Source organism: Salvelinus alpinus, chromosome 27 (assembly GCF_045679555.1).
Source record: "Salvelinus alpinus chromosome 27, SLU_Salpinus.1, whole genome shotgun sequence".
Classification (NCBI taxonomy): domain Eukaryota; kingdom Metazoa; phylum Chordata; class Actinopteri; order Salmoniformes; family Salmonidae; genus Salvelinus; species Salvelinus alpinus.
The window spans coordinates 4,528,773-4,551,229 of NC_092112.1; the positions used below are offsets into that span (position 1 = coordinate 4,528,773).

Here is a 22,457-nt window from a genome sequence, read left to right on the forward strand (position 1 = left end):
GCAGTGTGGGTGCAATAATTGATTAACATAGATTTCTAAATTTATTTTGTAATGCTCGCACACGCGATGCGAGCGGTGTAGTCAGGGTATTAGGCTACCAACTGCCTAGCCAGTTGTAGCTCAATCTTGGGTGCAATGATCACGTTCCCGCACTGACTGACTGTGTGGAGGCTCAATGATTTAACGTTACATTAGCCTACATGATACACCAGTAAAGTTATATATAGCTGTCAGCTATATTAGCCACGACTTACCGTTCTTTGTGCAGCTTCAAATGTCGAACAAAGTTAGAAGTTGCTGCGCCTCCGTTTGTCATTTTCTTCCCGCATGTTTTGCAACTTGCAATTCGTTTTTTGTTAATACAACATAATCTTTATATCCGAAAATAATTGTTTTGGGCATCATCTTTCCAAGGGCTCCATCTGAATTCACCCACCGACGTTCCTCTGCACAACCTTTTCTCAGCTGGCACAACTTGATTGGCTGCTGTCCGATTCAAACTGTAATCCGTTAAATGAAGAGTTGTTGCACTTCACACTTTTTTAATAGCATCATTTTTAATATTGGGGCTTGGGGAGGGTATCAAGTCAGGTCGAGTCATAAGGCTCAAGTCCATGTTCCCTGGCAGCTCCCTGAGTGTTCTGCATTAGCTTTTGAAACATTACAGTATGGTTCTGGTACATGTGTGTAGCTAGCGTGGATGGCTGGGGGATTTTGCTGTGTGTTGTATTGTAGCCTATTGTGAAGCTCTGCCGTGTGGTAAGGGGGGTGGTTAACCTCATTGTGATGTCACCGTAGAATGTTGAGATGGATGGACGGTGGCCATTGTTGTTGGGAGGTTTCTTTATGTAGAATGTTGAGATGGATGGACGGTGGCCATTGTTGTTGGGAGGTTTCTTTATGTAGAATGTTGAGATGGATGGACGGTGGCCATTGTTGTTGGGAGGTTTCTTTATGTAGAATGTTGAGATGGATGGACGGTGGCCATTGTTGTTGGGAGGTTTCTTTATGTAGAATGTTGAGATGGATGGTTGGTGGCCATTGTTGTTGGGAGGTTTCTTTATGTAGAATGTTGAGATGGACGGACGGTGGCCATTGTTGTTGGGAGGTTTCTTTATGTAGAATGTTGAGATGGATGGACGGTGGCCATTGTTGTTGGGAGGTTTCTTTATGTAGAATGTTGAGATGGATGGTTGGTGGCCATTGTTGTTGGGAGGTTTCTTTATGTAGAATGTTGAGATGGACGGCCGGTGGCCATTGTTGTTGGGAGGTTTCTTTATGTAGAATGTTGAGATGGATGGACGGTGGCCATTGTTGTTAGGAGGTTTCTTTATGTAGAATGTTGAGATGGACGGCCGGTGGCCATTGTTGTTGGGAGGTTTCTTTATGTAGAATGTTGAGATGGATGGACGGTGGCCATTGTTGTTGGGAGGTTTCTTTATGTAGAATGTTGAGATGGATGTACGGTGGCCATTGTTGTTGGGAGGTTTCTTTATGTAGAATGTTGAGATGGATGGACGGTGGCCATTGTTGTTGGGAGGTTTCTTTATGTAGAATGTGGAGATGGATGTACGGTGGCCATTGTTGTTGGGAGGTTTCTTTATGTAGAATGTTGAGATGGATGGACGGTGGCCATTGTTGTTGGGAGGTTTCTTTATGTAGAATGTTGAGATGGATGGTTGGTGGCCATTGTTGTTGGGAGGTTTCTTTATGTAGAATGTTGAGATGGACGGACGGTGGCCATTGTTGTTGGGAGGTTTCTTTATGTAGAATGTTGAGATGGATGGACGGTGGCCATTGTTGTTGGGAGTTTTCTTTATGTAGAATGTTGAGATGGATGGTTGGTGGCCATTGTTGTTGGGAGGTTTCTTTATGTAGAATGTTGAGATGGACGGCCGGTGGCCATTGTTGTTGGGAGGTTTCTTTATGTAGAATGTTGAGATGGATGGACAGTGGCCATTGTTGTTAGGAGGTTTCTTTATGTAGAATGTTGAGATGGACGGCCGGTGGCCATTGTTGTTGGGAGGTTTCTTTATGTAGAATGTTGAGATGGATGGACGGTGGCCATTGTTGTTGGGAGGTTTCTTTATGTAGAATGTTGAGATGGATGTACGGTGGCCATTGTTGTTAGGAGATTTCTTTATGTAGAATGTTGAGATGGATGGACGGTGGCCATTGTTGTTGGGAGGTTTCTTTATGTAGAATGTTGAGATGGATGTACGGTGGCCATTGTTGTTAGGAGGTTTCTTTATGTAGAATGTTGAGATGGATGGACGGTGGCCATTGTTGTTGGGAGGTTTCTTTATGTAGAATGTTGTGTGAAGTGAGCTCCATTGTGATGCGTATGTCAAATGTTGTGTGAGATCCATCCACGATGATGTCATGGTAGAATAGTTGTTTGAGCTGAGTGCTGTGTGTCTCCTCTCATGTCCATCACGTGTCACTGGGCTGGTCTCTAGTCTTACTACTGGGCTACAGCGATAGCTGCTCTGGAAATATCATCAGGGATGTGATTTGGGAGTCATTCATTTATTCACTCTAGGTTTTCCTTTGGACTTTTAAAGTTGTCCTGTGAATATGTGTTGATGCTGCAATTATGAATTTAATAAATGTATCCATTAAACTATACATACCCTCATATTCAGTCTTTGAGAAAGAAGATTGCTGTAATGATTGAATATTCTTGTCACACTAGGTCTAGTGTGGGAGTATGAACTAGTTGTTAACAATAACCTCAGAGTTTCTGAAGCAGAAATATACTACTATTCTGTATCAACCTAATCAAAGTGTCGGAGGACAATCCAGGTGAATCGGTGAGGGATATAGCTTCTCTATCAATGTGTTTTGTTCTATTGATTGTTCTTGATTGGTAGTGTGTTTTATACAGCTCTTCCCTTTAAGACTGGCTCGTTCCCTTCCAGACTACACTACCCAGAGACCCCTAGAATACCCTCACCTTTCTACTGGTCTTCTCTTCTGTTCGTTCTATTTTTTTTCTCTGTTCATTACCATGAGGAAGCTGTGATTTGCTTACAAAGAGCTTGTAGCCAATCAGACACGTACCATGGAACTCTATTCTCAACCAATGGTTGCTGTTGTAATATTTGCATACAGGTGCCTCGACCAATCCCGTGGCACTACAGGAGCAATGTCTGCGTGTCTGGCCTATGGGCAGAGATGACGGTCTACATATGATTAGCATGTGATTATGGAAGGTGTTTAGTATTGATCCAGTATGTGGTGACAGTTGTCAACTTGCGCCGTGGACCTGCTGGTTGAACTCTTCGATCCTCTCTGGAGGGAATAATATCTCTGTAGCACAACATGCCGAAAAGGAAGGTGAGTCGGGCTGTTTTTAAACCGATACTAGTTGTGAATGTAGTGTATGTTGAATTCGAGAGAGGATAGCGCTGTGTCGCTGCCTACCATTGGTTCTATTTAGCGACGCCCGAGCCGGAACATTTCCGGTTAGAACGGTTCAGTTGTGACCGTTTGGTCGGGTGGGGAGTCTAAAGAGGATGCGCTGGACATGTCAGCATTCCTCCGTGTTATTCGGTGTGTTTTATGTCGAAGCCCCTGCCTTCCGTGACCGGTGTGTTGGCCGCTGTTCCCTCCCTGCCTGTAAACCCACACCAGAAAGTGCACTTCTCGCGCTCCGGAATGTCACCCATTCAGTCGGTAGGGATGAGTGCCACACTGTCGCAGCTTTAAAAGTGACCGCTTTATCCCGTAGTGACTGCGCGTTAGGGTGTCCGTTTCACCGACGGGCTTAATCTGTGTATGAAGGAGGGATGTCTGCCTTTATTTATTTTGTAGTATTATAAAACAATTTTACAGCGACACCCTCTTCTTCCTCCCTCTCTCTGTCGCCTTTCAGACCCATATATAACCACACTAACATTCAAAACCTACAGAGACAGAGCGAGGGGAGAACAGAGAGAGGAGAGGGAGCGAGAGAGATGGAGGCTGGTTATAGACAGTAGTTAAGAGCGCAGCAATAGCCTATCAAAACAGCCATTTGTTAGTGGCTGCGGTGCGTTGTATTAGGGAACACACAGTCGGGGTATTGTTATAGAAGTGGGCTGTTTTACAACCTACAGAGCGAGAAAGAGGGGCAGTGACCGGGTTGGAGGTCATCAATACATCGTTCTCTGAGGCGTTTGCCTGTTTTACTGAGAGGAAGACCATAGATGGGCTGCTGCCTACCTGTCTCCACACCTGCCTAGCTGCCTACCTACCTGCCGAGCTGCCTGCCGAGCTGCCTACCTAACGTGAACTCGCCCCATTCCGTACAACCGCAACATTCATACGAGGCTACAAAGAAAACTAATGGGACTGTAGCGACTGTGTTGCCTTCAAAATCGGGGGTGTGAACTAGGTTTCTATTCAAGCGTTGATCGACATGGTAATGGATCTATAGTACTGGAGAAAAGTTGAAAAAACTGACCCTCCGTTACATGTCATGTCGTAACGTACAGCACGCATAAAGCAACTATTTCTGTCTCTCCACCAGGTGTAGCACTTCTCTCATCGTTTAAAAACAAGAAATGGACAGTGACGGGGGTAAGGGGGCGATACCTAGTCATTTTTTGCGTCTTCATTGCATGCGATCATCATTCTCAAAGCTGCTGTTTACTTCTAAGATCACTTTAGCACCGCCCTAAAAACCCGATTCAAATTCGACACAAACCTTCAAATAGGTATGTAATGACACATATAAACTCTTTAGTGTTTTATTTACATTTTAGAGGCGATAAGGTGATCAGTTGGACAGATCGAGGGGGGAAAAAAGCAGTTTTCCCACTTCTCTCCTCTCCTCACTATCACGCATTAGTTTCGCTTCCCCACCCGCCATTTTTTTTAAAGACCCGACGGAGCTCATTGCCTTGTTGAATTATGCAGAAACAGGCAGCGTTTAGGTCATGTAATTGATTCTGTTGGAAAGGGGAGAAATTATGCTTTACAATGGTATTGACATTACAGTTGATCTGGAAGTATTATGTGTTTGGGGCGCTAAAATAAGGTCAATTGTACGGACAAAGGCGATGTACAAAAGTGAGTGAGTTTACGTTACCTGCCGAGCTGCCTACCTACCTGCCTACCTACCTGCCGAGCTGTCTACCTACCTGCCTACCTACCTGCCGAGCTGTCTACACACCTGCCTAGCTGTTTACCTAGCTACCTACCTACCTGCCTGCCTAGCTGTCTTCATTCCTACCTTCCTAGCTGTCTTCATGCCTACCTGCCTACACACCAGCCTACCTGCCTACACACTAGCCTACCTGCCTACACACCTACCTGCCAAGCTGCCTATATACCTGCCTAGCTGGCTACACACCTGCCTAGCTGTCTGTCTAGACACCTGCCTAGCTGTCTGCCTAGCTGTCTACATATCTACTTCCACACCTGCCTACCTGTCTACCTGCCTGCCGACCTGCCTACCTACCTGCCGAGCTGCCTGCCTACCTGCCTACCTACCTGCCTACACCTGTCTACACACCTGCCTAGCTGTTTACCTAACTACCTACCTACCTACACACCTGCCTAGCTACCTACCTACCCGCCTAGCTCGCTACTTGCCTACCTGTCTACACACCTGCCTAGCTGTTTACCTACCTACCTACACACTTGCCTAGCTACCTACCTACCCGTCTAGCTGTCTTCATGCCTACCTGTCTAGCTGTCTACCTGCCTACACACTAGCCTACCTGCCTACACACCTACCTAGCTGGCTACACACCTACACACCTGCCTAGCTGGCTACACACCTGCCTAGCTGGCTACACACCTGCCTAGCTGGCTACATACCTGCCTAGCTGGCTGCATACCTGCCTAGCTGGCTACATACCTGCCTAGCTGGCTACACACATGCCTAGCTGTCTGCCTACCGGCCTAGCTGTCTACACACCTGCCTAGCTGTCTGCCTAGCTGTCTACACACCTGCCTAGCTGTCTGCCTAGCTGTCTACACACCTGCCTAGTTGGCTACACACCTGCCTAGCTGTCTGCCTAGCTGGCTACACACCAGCCTAGCTGTCTACGCACCTGCCTAGCTGTCTACACACCTGCCTAGCTGTCTACACACCTGCCTAGCTGTCTACACACCTGCCTAGCTGGCTACATACCTGCCTAGCTGTCTACTAGGGCTGTGTGGTCTACTGTATTTTAGTATATCTGTATTGACACAGATCTAGCTAGGCACCTGCCTAGCTGTCCACACAGATCTAGCCCCACCCCCTGTCACTCAAGAAGCTCATTTGTTCCTCGACCAGGAGACCGTTGTGTTCAGTCTGCGTGGTCAACATCGACCGTTGTTGTTGTGTTCAGTCTGCGTGGTCAACATCGACCGTTGTCGTTGTGTTCAGTCTGCGTGGTCAACATCGACCGTTGTCGTTGTGTTCAGTCTGCGTGGTCAACATCGCACCTGCAACAGTGTTGATGACGACAATGCTGTTTTCACTTTGCATTCGGAAAGTTTTCAGACCTGTTGACTTTTTCCACATTTTGAATACAGCCTTATTCTAAAATGGATTCAATTGTTGTTTTTTCACCTCGTCAATCTACACAATACCCCATAATGACAAAACATTCTCATTTTTTATATACTATATATACAGTATATAAAAAAAATCTCACATTACAGAGTGTTCAGACCCTTTAAGTACTTTGTTGAAGCACCTTTGGCAGCGTTTACAGCCTCAAGTCTTCTTGGCTATAACGCTACAAGCTTGGCACACCTGTATTTGGGGAGTTTCTCCCATTCTTCTCTGCAGATCCTCTCAAGCTCTGTTTTTCATCAATGATTTTTCATCAAGGATCTCTCTGTACTTTGCTCTGTTCATCTTTCCCTCGATCCTGACTAGTCTCCCAGTCCCTGCCGATGAAAAACATCCCCACAACATGATGCTGCCACCACCATGCTTCACCGTAGGGATGGTGCCAGGTTTCCTCCAGATGTGACACTTGGCATTCAGGCCAAAGAGTTCAACTTGGTTTCATCAGACCAGAGAATCTTGTTTCTCTACCATAAAGGCCTGATTGGTGGAGTGCTGCAGAGATTGAGAACCTTCCAGAAGGACAACCTATCTCCACAGAGGAACGCTAGAGCTCTGTCAGTAACCGTCAGGTTCTTGGTCAACTCCCTGACCAAGGCCCTTCTCCCCCGATTGCTCAGTTTGGCCAGGCGGCCAACTCTAGGAAGACTCTTGGTGGTTCCAAACTTCTTCCATTTAAGAATGATGGAGGCCACTGTGTTCTTGGGGACCTTCAATGCTGCAGACATTGTTTTTGTACCCTTCCCCAGATCTGTGCCTCGACACAATCCTGTCACGGAGCTCTACAGAGAATTCCTTTGACCTCATGGCTTGGTTTCCAAATCATATCAAATCAATTGGATTTACTACACGTGGACTCCGATCAAGTTGTAGAAACATCTGAAGGATGATCAATGGAAACGTAATGCACCTGAGTTACATTTTGAGTCTCATAGCAAAGGGTCTGAATACTTATGTAAATACGGTATTTCTGTTTTTTATTTGTAATAAATGTGCACAAATTTCAAAAAACCTGTTTTCACTTTGTCATAATGGGGTATTGTGTGTAGGTTGCTAAGGAACATTTGTATTTAACCTCTACAGGATCGGTGACCGCGGGACGGTTGCGCTAACGTAGCCTAATGTGTTTAGCATGAGGTTGTAAGTAACAAAAAAATTGCCCAGGACACATCTGATATGTGCAGAAAGCTTCAATTATTGTTAATCTTTACTGCACTATCCAATTTCCAGTGAAATAATACCATGCTGTTGTTTGAGGAGAGTTATGAATTTGAAAATGTATTAATTAACCAAATAGGCACATTTGGGCAGTCTTGATACAACATTTTGAACTGAAATGCAATGATTCATTGAATCAGTAAAACTTTGCGCATAAACTGCCTCCATCTAGTGGCCATTTTGGCCTGTCTTTTGCGTTTCAAAGATGGAACAAAAAAAAAGCATTTTTTTTCCCCCTTTGTATTATCTTTTACCAGATCTAATATGTTATATTCTCCTACATTAATTTCACATTTCCACAAACTTCAAAGTGTTTCCTTTCAAATGGTATCAATAATATGCATATCCCTGCTTCAGGTCCTGAGCTATAGGCAGTTGGATTTGGGTATGTCATTTTAGGCGAAAATTGAAAAAGTTTCCGATCCTTATTAATCAATTTTAGAACAAGGTAACGTAACAATGTGGAAGAAGGGAAGGAGTCTGAATACTTTCTCTATAAATCCACTAGCTTTATATAATTACATTATTAGTTTGTGTTTCTTACATCTGCAAACACCTAGTTTGTCCTTTTCTTAGCAAGTTGGGCCTAAATCTTGTTAGCTGCTAATTGCTCATTTCTAATTGCTAATGCTAATCGTTACCTGGCTAATAAATGCATAGCAAACATATCTAGCTATACAGCCTGATAATACCAATGACGGTGTCGACCTACATCTGCATGTTTTTTGTGCAGCAGTATTTTCCAAATCAAAAATGAAATACGCAAAGCAAGAATATGTAATAGAATATGTAATAGAATATGTAATAGAATATGTAATAGAATATGTTAGCTACATGAAGTAGCTAAGAGAACATTCAATGTAGCCAAAGATTATAGGGTAGGTTCCTACCCTGTCACAGTAACTCCTCTCTGGCATGTTAAACTGTATTTAAAGTTCCCACTATTATATTCTGACTATAGAATTAAAATAATTCCAACAGTTCACCCAATTTGTTTTTTCTCTAAATCGCAAGTCAAATCGCAATTGCAACATTTGGTTAAAAATAAGGCCTAGATGTTGTTGCCCATATCGTGCAGTCCTACGTGGCAGTGTGGAAATGATCTCAAATTAGTGCAGGATAAAAATGCACAAATGTATTTTTGGCACGTGCTCCAGCAGGTATATCTCACTGGTCACCCCCAAAGCCAACACCTCCTTTGGCTGCCTTTCCTTCCAGCTCGCTGCTGCCAGTGACTGGAACGAACTGCAAAAAATTGCTGAAGCTGGAGACTTACATTTCCCTCACTAACTTTCAACATCAGCTATCTGAGCAGCTAACCGATCGCTGCAGCTGTACATAGCCCATCTGTGAATAGCCCACCCAATCTACCTACCTCATCCCCATATTGTTTTTTTAAAACTTTTCTGATCTTTTGCACACCAGTATCACTACTTACACCATAATCTGCTCATTTATCACTCCAGTGTTAATCTACTAAATTGTAATGACTTCGCTACTATGGCCTATTTATTGTCTTACCACCTCACGCCATTTGCACACACTGTATATATATACTTTCTTTTTTCTATTGTGTTATTGACTGTACGTTTGTTTATGTGTAACTCTGTGTTTGTGTCACACTGCTGTGCTTTATCTTGGCCAGGTCGCAGTTGTAAATGAGAACTTGTTCTCAACTAGCCTACCTGGTTAAATAAAGGTGAAATAAAAAAGGTTGAATTGAACAGTATAAACCAATCAGAATGGAGTAAGACCCATCACTCGGAATATATGTGTTGCCACCCTAGGGTCACAACTCATAAAGCACATTTAGAACTTACATTATTCAAAAACATTAATTACCATCATTCCGTCCAATTTTTTTCTCCAAATACTGTGACATAAGGGTGAAACGGTACATATATTCGTATTGAACCATTCGGTACAGGGTCCACGGTGAACTGCGACCCGAACAATACATGAATCATATTATAGCTAGGAAAATATATATATTTCATTGTATAATTAAAAAAATATATATATATTATTGCATAAACCAATGGCGTATAAATGACCGTGGGATAAATATCCACGTAGTAATATAGTTGTCTGCGGCTCATCAGTTATTTCACGTCAGCGAGAACAGAGCTGAGAGACTGTCGTAGCAGCAAACATTTCAGTTTCCCTGTAAACTATAACGGTTTGCCAACGAGTGGTGGATTAAACTTCTACAACATGTTCATTGCTGATCGCCTATTCGAGGCAATACGAGTAACATGACTACTCATTAGCGCCGACATCACCCCCAAAGTGCCAATCGGTGGGACTAGGTGAAAAAATGAAACGGAAACCACTTCTCTTCACAGCCTTCAGGCAACGACATGCGGCTCCTGTAGGGCTAAAGAAAACAACGCAGCGATAGCAAAACTCATAGCAGCAGATATGAGACCCTTCTCTGTGGTAGAGAATGAGGGGTTCAGAAACATGTTTAAAGTGGCCGAGCCGCGCTTCACTATTCCTTGCCGTACACATTTTGCCCAGACATTAATACCTGCCTTATACTAAAGAACAACTTGAGAGTGAGTTGTCAGAAATGCGGTCTGTTGCTCCTAACAGACAGTTGGACGTCTAGAGCTACCTTACTGTAACGGTTCATTTAATTACGGCAGAGTAGGAGATAAAAAGCCATGTCCTTCAAACACGTCCCCTAGAGAGCCGTCACACCAGGGTAAACTTGGGGGAAGAGCTAAGGGAAGTAGTCACAGTGTGGAAGCTGGAGAGGGAGAACGTAACGATTCCTGTGACTACTGACAACACTAGACATATGCAGCTGCACTAGCTGGATGGGGACACAGATAAGATGCTCTGCTCACGTTATTAATCTACATCTCAAAAAGCAATGTTAGTGAATCCAATCTCTCACCTCCTAGCAAAGATCAGGAAGGTGGTGTCTTTCTTTCATTGTAGATCAGGAAGGTGGTGTCCCTCTTTCATTAAAGATCAGGAAGGTGGTGTCCTTCTCTAATAATAGATCAGGAAGGTGGTGTCCCTCTTTCATTGAAGATCAGGAAGGTGGTGTCCCTCTCTAATAATAGATCAGGAAGGTGGTGTCCCTCTCTAATAATAGATCAGGAAGGTGGTGTCCTTCTCTAATAATAGATCAGGAAGGTGGTGTCCTTCTCTAATAATAGATCAGGAAGGTGGTGTCCTTCTCTAATAATAGATCAGGAAGGTGGTGTCCTTCTCTAATAATAGATCAGGAAGGTGGTGTCCTTCTCTAATAATAGATCAGGAAGGTGGTGTCCTTCTCTAATAATAGATCAGGAAGGTGGTGTCCTTCTCTAATAATAGATCAGGAAGGTGGTGTCCTTCTCTAATAATAGATCAGGAAGGTGGTGTCCTTCTCTAATAATAGATCAGGAAGGTGGTGTCCCTCTCTAATAATAGATCAGGAAGGTGGTGTCCCTCTCTAATAATAGATCAGGAAGGTGGTGTCCTTCTCTAATAACAGATCAGGAAGGTGGTGTCCTTCTCTAATAATAGATCAGGAAGGTGGTGTCCTTCTCTAATAACAGATCAGGAAGGTGGTGTCCTTCTCTAATAATAGATCAGGAAGGTGGTGTCCTTCTCTAATAACAGATCAGGAAGGTGGTGTCCTTCTCTAATAATAGATCAGGAAGGTGGTGTCCTTCTCTAATAATAGATCAGGAAGGTGGTGTCCTTCTCTAATAATAGATCAGGAAGGTGGTGTCCCTCTCTAATAATAGATCAGGAAGGTGGTGTCCTTCTCTAATAACAGATCAGGAAGGTGGTGTCCTTCTCTAATAATAGATCAGGAAGGTGGTGTCCTTCTCTAATAATAGATCAGGAAGGTGGTGTCCTTCTCTAATAATAGATCAGGAAGGTGGTGTCCTTCTCTAATAATAGATCAGGAAGGTGGTGTCCTTCTCTAATAATAGATCAGGAAGGTGGTGTCCTTCTCTAATAATAGATCAGGAAGGTGGTGTCCTTCTTTCATTACAGATCAGGAAGGTGGTGTCCTTCTCTAATAATAGATCAGGAAGGTGGTGTCCTTCTTTCATTACAGATCAGGAAGGTGGTGTCCTTCTCTAATAATAGATCAGGAAGGTGGTGTCCTTCTTTCATTACAGATCAGGAAGGTGGTGTCCTTCTCTAATAATAGATCAGGAAGGTGGTGTCCCTCTCTAATAATAGATCAGGAAGGTGGTGTCCTTCTCTAATAACAGATCAGGAAGGTGGTGTCCTTCTCTAATAATAGATCAGGAAGGTGGTGTCCTTCTCTAATAACAGATCAGGAAGGTGGTGTCCTTCTCTAATAATAGATCAGGAAGGTGGTGTCCTTCTCTAATAATAGATCAGGAAGGTGGTGTCCTTCTCTAATAACAGATCAGGAAGGTGGTGTCCTTCTCTAATAACAGATCAGGAAGGTGGTGTCCTTCTTTCATTACAGATCAGGAAGGTGGTGTTCTTCTTTCATTACAGATCAGGAAGGTGGTGTCCTTCTTTAATAATAGATCAGGAAGGTGGTGTCCTTCTCTAATAATAGATCAGGAAGGTGGTGTCCTTCTCTAATAATAGATCAGGAAGGTGGTGTTCTTCTTTCATTACAGATCAGGAAGGTGGTGTCCTTCTTTAATCAAAGCGTAACCGCTGCACATGTTTTCAAGACAAAACAGGAGATGCTGGAGCTGCCAAACCACAAACTAATCCAAGATGTCCCTACTAGATGGATTTCAAGCCATGACATGGTTGAGAGACACCTTGAGCAGAAAGTTGTAGTGTATTTTAACCTGACTGATCAAGCTGTGAGGAAGAATGTCAAACATATTGTGACTTTGTCTGAAAATGACATAAGACTAGCAGAGGAAGTTGTCAAAGTGTGCAGACCTGTCAACAGTCACAACACTGATCTGCACTGAGAGCATTCCATCAGTTTCCATGGTCCTGCCTATGAAAACAATGATCCTGAAAACAATGGTGGCATCTGATGACGATGAACCCACAGTAAGGGATGTCAACACTGCTATCAGAGTTAACCTGGAGCCTAGATATGCTGACTCTGGTGTCCAAGACTTCTTACACAAGAGCACCACTTTGGACCCCCGGGTTCAAGTCCCTGTTGCACCTGGATGCTGCTGCTCGTCAGAGAGTCTACAATGAACTCACAGCAGAGATGGTGACCAATATACAACAGGTACTGTATTTATTTTGTTCATGTGACATTTATAATTAATTGTTAAATCACTAATTAATAAAGTCGTAATTGTCATAAGTGTCTGATATATTTTGAACAAGTCATATTTTTTTATGCCACTTCAGAGATAGTAATTTTCATCTAATTTAATTCTGCAGTGTCAAGCCACAGATGCCACAGGAGCCAAATCCCTCTCCAGAGACGACAGGGATTCTCCTCCAGAAAAGAAGTCTGCCATGGCTGAGCTTTTTGGGGAGTTGTTCACGACCCAGGAGCAGGGAACCAAGTCAAAGGTCAAGGTGGTAGAGGAGGAGGTGACCTCATACAGGATGCAGGATGCTGGATGCTGATCCACTTACATGGTGCAAGACCAAAGAGTTAATATACCCTCATGTTGCCATGTTAGCAAGGCGCTACCTGGCTGTGCCTGGGACCTCTGTCCACAGCGAGAGGCTGTTCTCCGCAGAGAGAGGCTGGTCTCTCCGCAGAGAGAGGCTGGTCTCTCCTCAGAGAGAGGCTGGTCTCTCCTCAGAGAGAGGCTGGTCTCTCCTCAGAGAGAGGCTGGTCTCTCCGCAGAGAGAGGCTGGTCTCTCCGCAGAGAGAGGCTGGTCTCGCTCTCTCCGCAGAGAGAGGCTGCTCTCCCATCTGTGCTCACTGCAGATCATCTTCTTAAAGAAATGCTTGAATCTTTTTTTGTTCCCGCCCCTTCAAGTAACCAGTCTCAAGTGGTCCTATTTTAAGGCACTGCTACGTGACTTAATGTTGATATCTGCTGCTGGACTCCTGTTGAAGTTCTGTTTTTAAATGGTTTTTGTTGTTCCTTTGTTTCCGTATGCTCCTGGGAATTCAAGCTACGCTTTGCTTACTATTATAATACATGGAAAATCTAAATACAAATGCATTGAAACCGAACCGTGTGTTTTGTGAACCATTTCACCCCTACTGTGATGATATTTTGGCCATATCGCCCAGCCCTACTGTGATGATATTTTGGCCATATCGCCCAGCCCTACTGTGATGATATTTTGGCCATATCGCCCAGCCCTACTGTGATGATATTTTGGCCATATGGCCCAGCCCTACTGTGATGATATTTTGGCCATATCGCCCAGCCCTACTGTGATGATATTTTGGCCATATCACCCAGCCCTACTGTGATGATATTTTGGCCATATCACCCAGCCCTACTGTGATGATATTTTGGCCATATCACCCAGCCCTACTGTGATGATATTTTGGCCATATCACCCAGCCCTACTGTGATGATATTTTGGCCATATCGCCCAGCCCTACTGTGATGATATTTTGGCCATATCGCCCAGCCCTACTGTGATGATATTTTGGCCATATCGCCCAGCCCTACTGTGATGATATTTTGGCCATATCGCCCAGCCCTACTGTGATGATATTTTGGCCATATCGCCCAGCCCTACTGTGATGATATTTTGGCCATATCGCCCAGCCCTACTGTGATGATATTTTGGCCATATCGCCCAGCCCTACTGTGATGATATTTTGGCCATATCGCCCAGCCCTACTGTGATGATATTTTGGCCATATCGCCCAGCCCTACTGTGATGATATTTTGGCCATATCACCCAGCCCTACTGTGATATTTTGGCCATATCGCCCAGCCCTACTGTGATGATATTTTGGCCATATCGCCCAGCCCTACTGTGATGATATTTTGGCCATATCGCCCAGCACTACTCTCTACACATCTGTCTAGCTGTGTATGTGTGTGACAGGTTCTAAATGCCTCCTTGTCAATGACAGACCATAGTAAACACAATTCCTCTCATTTATACAATACTGGCATGACCTATGATGTCCAGGATCAATGTAGGACCTCATTTATGCAACTACTATGTTATTGTAATGTTATCTCCACTGTCCCCTGAGGCTGAGATAGTATCTGCTGGGAGTCCTGATCTCTAGTTCTATGCACTCTCTTCTACACTCCCTCCTCTCCTCTTCAGTAGTAATCTCTGTAGCAGGGAACCCAAACCAGCTGTGAGCGTGCACCATCGTGCATACATGTATTTTGTCCCCCCCCCCCCACACCAAACGCGATCACGACACGCAGGTTAAAATATCAACACAAACTCTGAACCAATTACATTAATTTGGGGACAGGTCGAAAAGCATTAAACATTTATGGCAATTTAGCTAGCTTGCACTTGCTAGCTAATTTGTCCTATTTAGCTAGCTTGCTGTTGCTAGCTAATTTGTCCTGGGATATAAACATTTTTCTTCTCTTGACTTTATATTGCGATTGGCAACTTTCATAAATTAGGTGCATTACCGCCACTGACCTCGTTCGTCTTTCAGTCACCCACGTGGGTATAACCAATGAGGAAATGGCACGTGGGTACCTGCTTCTATAAACCAATGAGGAGATGGGAGCGGCAGGACTTGCAATGCGATCTGCGTCACAAATAGAACTGACTTCTATTTTAGCCCTTGGCAACGCAGATGCTCGTTAGCGTGTGCGAGCAGTGTGGGTGCAATAATTGAATAATATAGATTTCTAAATTTATTTTGCAACGCTCACGCACGCGAGCGGTGTAGTCAGCCTGTTAGTCAAGAAGCTATCTGCTCCAGTCTAGAGGCAGGTTTCCCAGACAGGTTAATCCTTGAGAGACTTGGTACAGGTAGCTTCCAGCTGTGAAACCGGTATGTGTTCCTGGATGTAGAATGTACTTGCTGACCGATCTGTGGTTGACCTGGAGCCTCACCTGATATACAGTACACTGCCTATACAGATAAGGGAAGTCAGCAACCAATTTACTCAGTCAGTTAGAAAAGCTAAGGCTAGCTTTTTCGAACAGAAATTTGTTTCTTGTAGCACTAATTCCAAAAAGTTCTGGGACACTAAAGTCCATGGAGAATAAGAGCACCTCCTCCCAGCTGCCCACTGCACTGAGGCTAGGAAACACTGTCACCACCGATGAATCTACGATAATCGAGAATTTCAATAAGCATTTTTCCCCGGCTGGCCATGCTTTCCACCTGGCTACCCCTACCCCGGTCAACTGCACACCTCAGCACCCCCCGCAGCAACTTCCCCAAGCCTCCCCCATTACTCCTTCACCCAAATCCAAAGAGCTGCAAAATATGGACCCCTACAAATCAGCTGGGCTAGACAATCTGGTCCCTCTCTATCTAAAATTATCTGGCGAAATTGTTGCAACCCCTATTACTAGCCTGTTCCACCTCTCTTTCGTATCGTCTGAGATCCCCAAAGATTGGAAAGCTGTTGCGGTCATCCCCCTCTTTAAAGGGGGAGACACTCTAGACCCAAACTGTTATAGACCTATATCCATCCTGCCCTGCCTTTCTAAAGTCTTCGAAAGCCAAGTTAATAAACAGATCACTGATCATTTTGAATCCCACCGTACATTCTCCACTATGCAATCTGGTTTCTGAGCTGGTCATGGGTGCACCTCAGCCACGCCAAGGTACTAAACGACATCATAACCGCCATCGATAAAAGACAGACTGTGCATCCGTCTTCATCGACCTGGCCAAGGCTTTTGACTCTGTCAATCACCGCATTCTTATAGGCAGAGTCAACAGCATTTGCTCCTCAAATGATTGCCTCACCTGGTTCACCAACTACTTCTCAGACAGAGTTCAGTGTGTCAAATCGGAGGGCCTGTTGTCCGGACCTCTGGCAGTCTCTATGGGGGTGCCACAGGGTTCAATTCTCGGGCCGACTCTTTTCTCTGTATACATCAATGATGTCGCTCTTGCTGCTGGTGATTCCCTGACCCACCACTATGCAGACGACACCATTTTGTATACATCTGGCCCTTCTTTGGACCCTGTTCTAACAAACCTCCAGACGAGCTTCAACGCCATACAACACTCCTTCCGTGGCCTCCAACTGCTCTTAAACGCAAGTTAAACTAAATGCATGCTCTTCAACCGATCACTGCCCGCACCTGCCGCCCGACCAACATCACTACTCTGGACGGTTCTGACTTAGAATATGTGGACAACTACAAATACCTAGGTGTCTGGTTAGACTAAACTCTCCTTCCAGACTCACATTTAAACATCTCTAATCCAAAATTAAATCTAGAATCGGCTTCCTATTTCGCAACAAAGCCTCCTTCATTCATGCTGCCAAACATACCCTCGTAAAACGGACCATCCTACCGATCCTTGACTTCGGCGATGTCATTTACAAAATAGGCCCCAACACTCTACTCAGCAAATTGGATGCAGTCTATCACAGTGCCATCTGTTCTATCACCAAAGCCCCATATACTACCCACCACTGTGACCTGTATGCTCTCGTTGGCTGGCCCTCGCTTCATATCCGTCGCTAAACCCACTGGCTCCAGGTCATCTATAAGTCTTTGCTAGGTAAAGCCCCGCCTTTTCTCAGCTCACTGGTCACCATAGCAACACCCACCCGTAGCACACTCTCCAGCAAGTATATCTCACTGGTCATCACCAAATCCAACACTTACTTTGGCCGCCTTTCCTTCCAGTTCTCTGCTGCCAATGACTGGAATGAATTACAAAAATCTCTGAAGCTGGAGACTCGTATCTCCCTCTCTAACTTTAAGCATCAGCTGTCAGAGCAGCTTATCGATCACTGTACCTGCACACAGCCCATCTGTAAATATCACACCCGACTACCTCATCCCCATATTATTACTCACCCTCTTGCTCTTTTGCACCCCAGTATCTCTACTTGCACATCATCATCTGCACATCTATCACTCCAGTATTAATGCTAAATTGTAATTATTTTTCCCTCTATGGCCTATTTATTGTCTTACCTCCCTAATCTTCTACCTTTGCACACACTGTACATAGATTTTTTTATTTTCTATTGTGTTATTGACTGTACGTTTGTTTGTGTAACTGTGTTTTTGTTGCACTGCTTTGCCTTATCTTGGCCAGGTCGCAGTAAATGAGAACTTACCTACCTACCTGGTTAAATAAAGGTGAAAAAATAAGACACTCTCACTCAAAAGAAAATCAATTCCATGTCACTCTTTCGTTAGCTGTCGTTACGCGGTGTGGATGAAGTGTGTTGAAATCTAACTCTCCTGTCTGTGTTTCTTTTAGTCTCCTGAAGGGGCCCATGCCAAGGATGCCTCCAAGGTCACCAAGCAGAAGGTCACCAAGCAGGAGGTAGGAGCTCCGTGTGTGTGTGTCTTTAAACAACAGCAAACACTCTTCTAATGGACCACAGTCACCACACACAGTCCATACAGCAAACACTCATGCACACTGATACATGAAGAGGTAACTTTATACACACTCTATTCAATCCCACACACTACCAGCCCCGCAACACATAACTGATATGCCCCCTGTCCCCTTTCCCTCTCTCTCTCGCTCCCTGTGTGTGTGTGTGTGTCTCTCTCTCTCTCTGTTTGTGTCTCTCTCTCTGTGTGTGTCTCTCTCTATCTCTGTGTCTCTCTCTGTCTCTCTCTCTCCCTCTCTCTCCTTCTGTAGCCCACCAGGCGGTCAGAGAGGTTGTCATCGGTAAGTTGAATAATTCCCTCTTCCTCCATCCCTCTCTCGTTCTTCCTACCTCCCTCCTCTCCTCTCTCTGCTGTCTCTCAGGTTGTTGCTCAACTCTAGGGCAAGGTGTAATCTGTGGGGTCACAGTTTCTCACAGCCACCAGGAGTGATGTTAGGAGCTCTACAATATTAACAATCTGTTGGATTCATTCTGATCTAACCTTTATAGATATATGTACATATCAGAACTAGCTAGTGTTTTATTCAGTCGATGTTCCATTCAGACAGCAGCGTTCTAATGGAGCGTTCTAATGGGGCGTTCTAATGGGGCGTTCTAATGGGGCGTTCTAATGGAGCGTTCTAATGGAGCGTTGGAAAGCAGCGTTCTAATGGAGCGTTGGAAAGCAGCGTTCTAATGGAGCGTTGGAAAGCAGCGTTCTAATGGAGCGTTGGAAAGCAGCGTTCTAAAGGAGCGTTCTAATGGAGCGTTGGAAAGAAGCGTTCTAATGGAGCGTTGGAAAGCAGCGTTCTAATGGAGCGTTGAAAAGGAGCGTTCTAATGGAGCGTTGGAAAGGAGCGTTCTAATGGAGTGTTCTAATGGAGTGTTCTAATGGAGCGTTCTAAAGGAGCGTTCTAATGGAGCGTTGGAAAGGAGCGTTGGAAAGGAGCGTTCTAATGGAGTGTTGGAAAGCAGCGTTCTAATGGAGCGTTGAAAAGGAGCGTTGGAAAGGAGCGTTGGAAAGGAGCGTTCTAATGGAGCGTTCTAATGGAGCGTTGGAATGGAGCGTTGGAAAGGAGCGTTGGAAAGGAGCGTTCTAATGGAGCGTTCTAATGGAGCGTTGGAATGGAGCGTTGGAAAGGAGCGTTGGAAAGGAGCGTTCTAATGGAGCGTTCTAATGGAGCGTTGGAAAGGAGCGTTGGAAAGGAGCGTTGGAAAGGAGCGTTGGAAAGGAGCGTTCTAATGGAGCGTTGGAAAGGCGCGTTCTAATGGAGCGTTCTAATGGAGCGTTCTAATGGAGCGTTGGAAAGGAGCGTTGGAAAGGAGCGTTCTAATGGAGCGTTGGAAGGGAGCGTTGGAAGGGAGCGTTGGAAGGGAGCGTTGGAAAGGAGCGTTCTAATGGAGCGTTCTAATGGAGCGTTCTAATGGAGCGTTGGAAAGGAGCGTTCTAATGGAGCGTTGGAATGGAGCGTTGGAATGGAGCGTTCTAATGGAGCGTTCTAATGGACCGTTGGAAAGGCGCGTTCTAATGGAGCGTTCTAATGGAGCGTTCTAATGGAGCGTTGGAAGGGAGCGTTGGAAGGGAGCGTTGGAAGGGAGCGTTGGAAGGGAGCGTTGGAAGGGAGCGTTGGAATGGAGCGTTGGAAAGGAGCGTTCTAATGGAGCGTTGGAAAGGCGCGTTCTAATGGAGCGTTCTAATGGAGCGTTCTAATGGAGCGTTGGAAAGGAGCGTTGGAAAGGAGCGTTCTAATGGAGCGTTGGAAGGGAGCGTTGGAAGGGAGCGTTGGAAGGGAGCGTTGGAAAGGAGCGTTCTAATGGAGCGTTCTAATGGAGCGTTCTAATGGAGCGTTGGAAAGGAGCGTTCTAATGGAGCGTTGGAATGGAGCGTTGGAATGGAGCGTTCTAATGGAGCGTTCTAATGGACCGTTGGAAAGGCGCGTTCTAATGGAGCGTTCTAATGGAGCGTTCTAATGGAGCGTTGGAAGGGAGCGTTGGAAGGGAGCGTTGGAAGGGAGCGTTGGAAGGGAGCGTTGGAAGGGAGCGTTGGAATGGAGCGTTGGAAAGGAGCGTTCTAATGGAGCGTTCTAATGGAGCGTTGGAATGGAGCGTTGGAATGGAGCGTTCTAATGGAGCGTTCTAATGGAGCGTTGGAAAGGAGCGTTCTAATGGAGCGTTCGAATGGAGCGTTGGAATGGAGCGTTGGAAGGGAGCGTTGGAAGGGAGCGTTCTAATGGAGCGTTCTAATGGAGCGTTGGAAAGGAGCGTTCTAATGGAGCGTTGGAAAGGAGCGTTGGAAAGGAGCGTTCTAATGGAGCGTTGGAAAGGAGCGTTCTAATGGAGCGTTGGAAAGGAGCGTTGGAAAGGAGCGTTCTAATGGAGCGTTAGAAAGGAGCGTTCTAATGGAGCGTTGGAAAGGAGCGTTCTAATGGAGCGTTGGAAAGGAGCGTTGGAATGGAGCGCTCTAATGGAGCGTTCTAATGGAGCGTGGGGCGTTGGAAAGGAGCGTTGGAATGGAGCGCTCTAATGGAGCGTTCTAATGGAGCGTTCTAATGGGGCGTTGGAAAGGAGCGTTCTAATGGAGCGTTCTAATGGAGCGTTGGAAAGGAGTGTTCTAATGGGGCGTTGGAAAGGAGCGTTCTAATGGAGCGTTGGAAAGGAGCGTTGGAAAGGAGCGTTGGAAAGGAGCGTTCTAATGGAGCGTTCTAATGGAGCGTTGGAAAGGAGCGTTCTAATGGAGCGTTCTAATGGAGCGTTGGAAAGGAGCGTTCTAATGGAGCGTTGGAAAGGAGCGTTCTAATGGAGCGTTGGAAAGGAGCGTTCTAATGGGGCGTTGGAAAGGAGCGTTCTAATGGAGCGTTGGAAAGGAGCGTTCTAATGGAGCGTTGGAAAGGAGCGTTCTAATGGAGCGTTGGAAAGGAGCGTTCTAATGGAGCGTTCTAATGGAGCGTTGGAAAGGAGCGTTCTAATGGAGCGTTCTAATGGAGCGTTGGAAAGGAGCGTTCTAATGGAGCGTTGGAAAGGAGCGTTCTAATGGAGCGTTGGAAAGGAGCGTTGGAAAGGAGCGTTCTAATGGAGCGTTGGAAAGGAGCGTTCTAATGGAGCGTTCTAATGGAGCGTTGGAAAGGAGCGTTCTAATGGAGCGTTGGAAAGGAGCGTTCTAATGGAGCGTTGGAAAGGAGCGTTGGAATGGGGCGTTCTAATGGGGCGTTGGAAAGGAGCGTTCTAATGGAGCATTGGAAAGGAGCGTTGGAATGGAGCGTTCTAATGGAGCGTTGGAAAGGAGCGTTCTAATGGAGCGTTCTAATGGAGCGTTCTAATGGAGCGTTGGAAAGGAGCGTTCTAATGGAGCGTTGGAAAGGAGCGTTCTAATGGAGCGTTAGAAAGGAGCGTTCTAATGGAGCGTTGGAAAGGAGCGTTCTAATGGGGCGTTCTAATGGAGAGTTCTAATGGAGAGTTCTAATGGAGCGTTCTAATGGGGCGTTGGAAAGGAGCGTTCTACTGGAGCGTTCTAATGGAGAGTTCTAATGGAGCGTTGGAAAAGAGCGTTGGAATGGAGCGTTCTAATGGAGCGTTCTAAAGGAACGTTCTAATGGAGCGTTGGAAAGGAGCGTTCTAATGGAGAGTTCTAATGGGGCATTGGAAAGGAGCGTTCTAATGGAGAGTTCTAATGGAGCGTTCTAATGGAGCGTTGGAAAGGATCGTTCTAATGGAGCGTTCTAATAGAGCGTTCTAATGGAGCGTTGGAAAGGAGCGTTCTAATGGAGCGTTGGAAAGGAGCGTTCTAATGGAGTGTTGGAAAGGAGCGTTCTAATGGAGCGTTGGGAAATGGAGCGTTGGAAAGGAGCGTTCTAATGGAGCGTTGGAAAGGAGCGTTGGAAAGGAGCGTTCTAATGGAGCGTTAAGGAGCGTTCTAATGGAGCGTTGGAAAGGAGCGTTCTAATGGAGTGTTGGAAAGGAGTGTTCTAATGGATTGTTGGAAAGGAGTGTTCTAATGGATTGTTGGAAAGGAGCGTTCTAATGGAGCGTTGGAAAGGAGCGTTGGAATGGCGTGTTGGAAAGCAGCGTTCTAATGGAGCGTTGGAAAGGAGAGTTCTAATGGAGCGTTGGAAAGGAGAGTTCTAATGGAGTGTTGGAAAGGAGCGTTCTAATGGAGTGTTGGAAAGCAGCGTTCTAATGAGCGTTGGAAAGGAGAGTTCTAATGGAGCGTTGGAAAGGAGAGTTCTAATGGAGTGTTGGAAAGGAGCGTTCTAAAGGAGCGTTCTAATGGAGTGTTGGAAAGCAGC

General features: G+C 45.4%; 1 protein-coding gene across 3 annotated transcripts in view; it reads left to right on the top strand.

Moving 5' to 3' along the window:
- The first annotated feature begins 3,208 nt into the window (after positions 1 to 3,208).
- LOC139555907 (high mobility group nucleosome-binding domain-containing protein 3-like) overlaps positions 3,209 to 22,457 on the top strand; it is a 50,408-nt gene continuing 31,159 nt past the window's right edge. For 2 of the 3 annotated variants that reach the window (XM_071369269.1, XM_071369271.1), the window contains exons 1-3: positions 3,209 to 3,339; positions 18,054 to 18,119; positions 18,447 to 18,476. In XM_071369269.1, coding sequence (XP_071225370.1) covers positions 3,325 to 3,339; positions 18,054 to 18,119; positions 18,447 to 18,476 — 111 coding nt within the window. In that variant the 5' untranslated portion in view covers positions 3,209 to 3,324. The remainder of the gene's footprint in view (positions 3,340 to 18,053; positions 18,120 to 18,446; positions 18,477 to 22,457) is intronic. The other variant, XM_071369270.1, reaches the window with a different exon arrangement.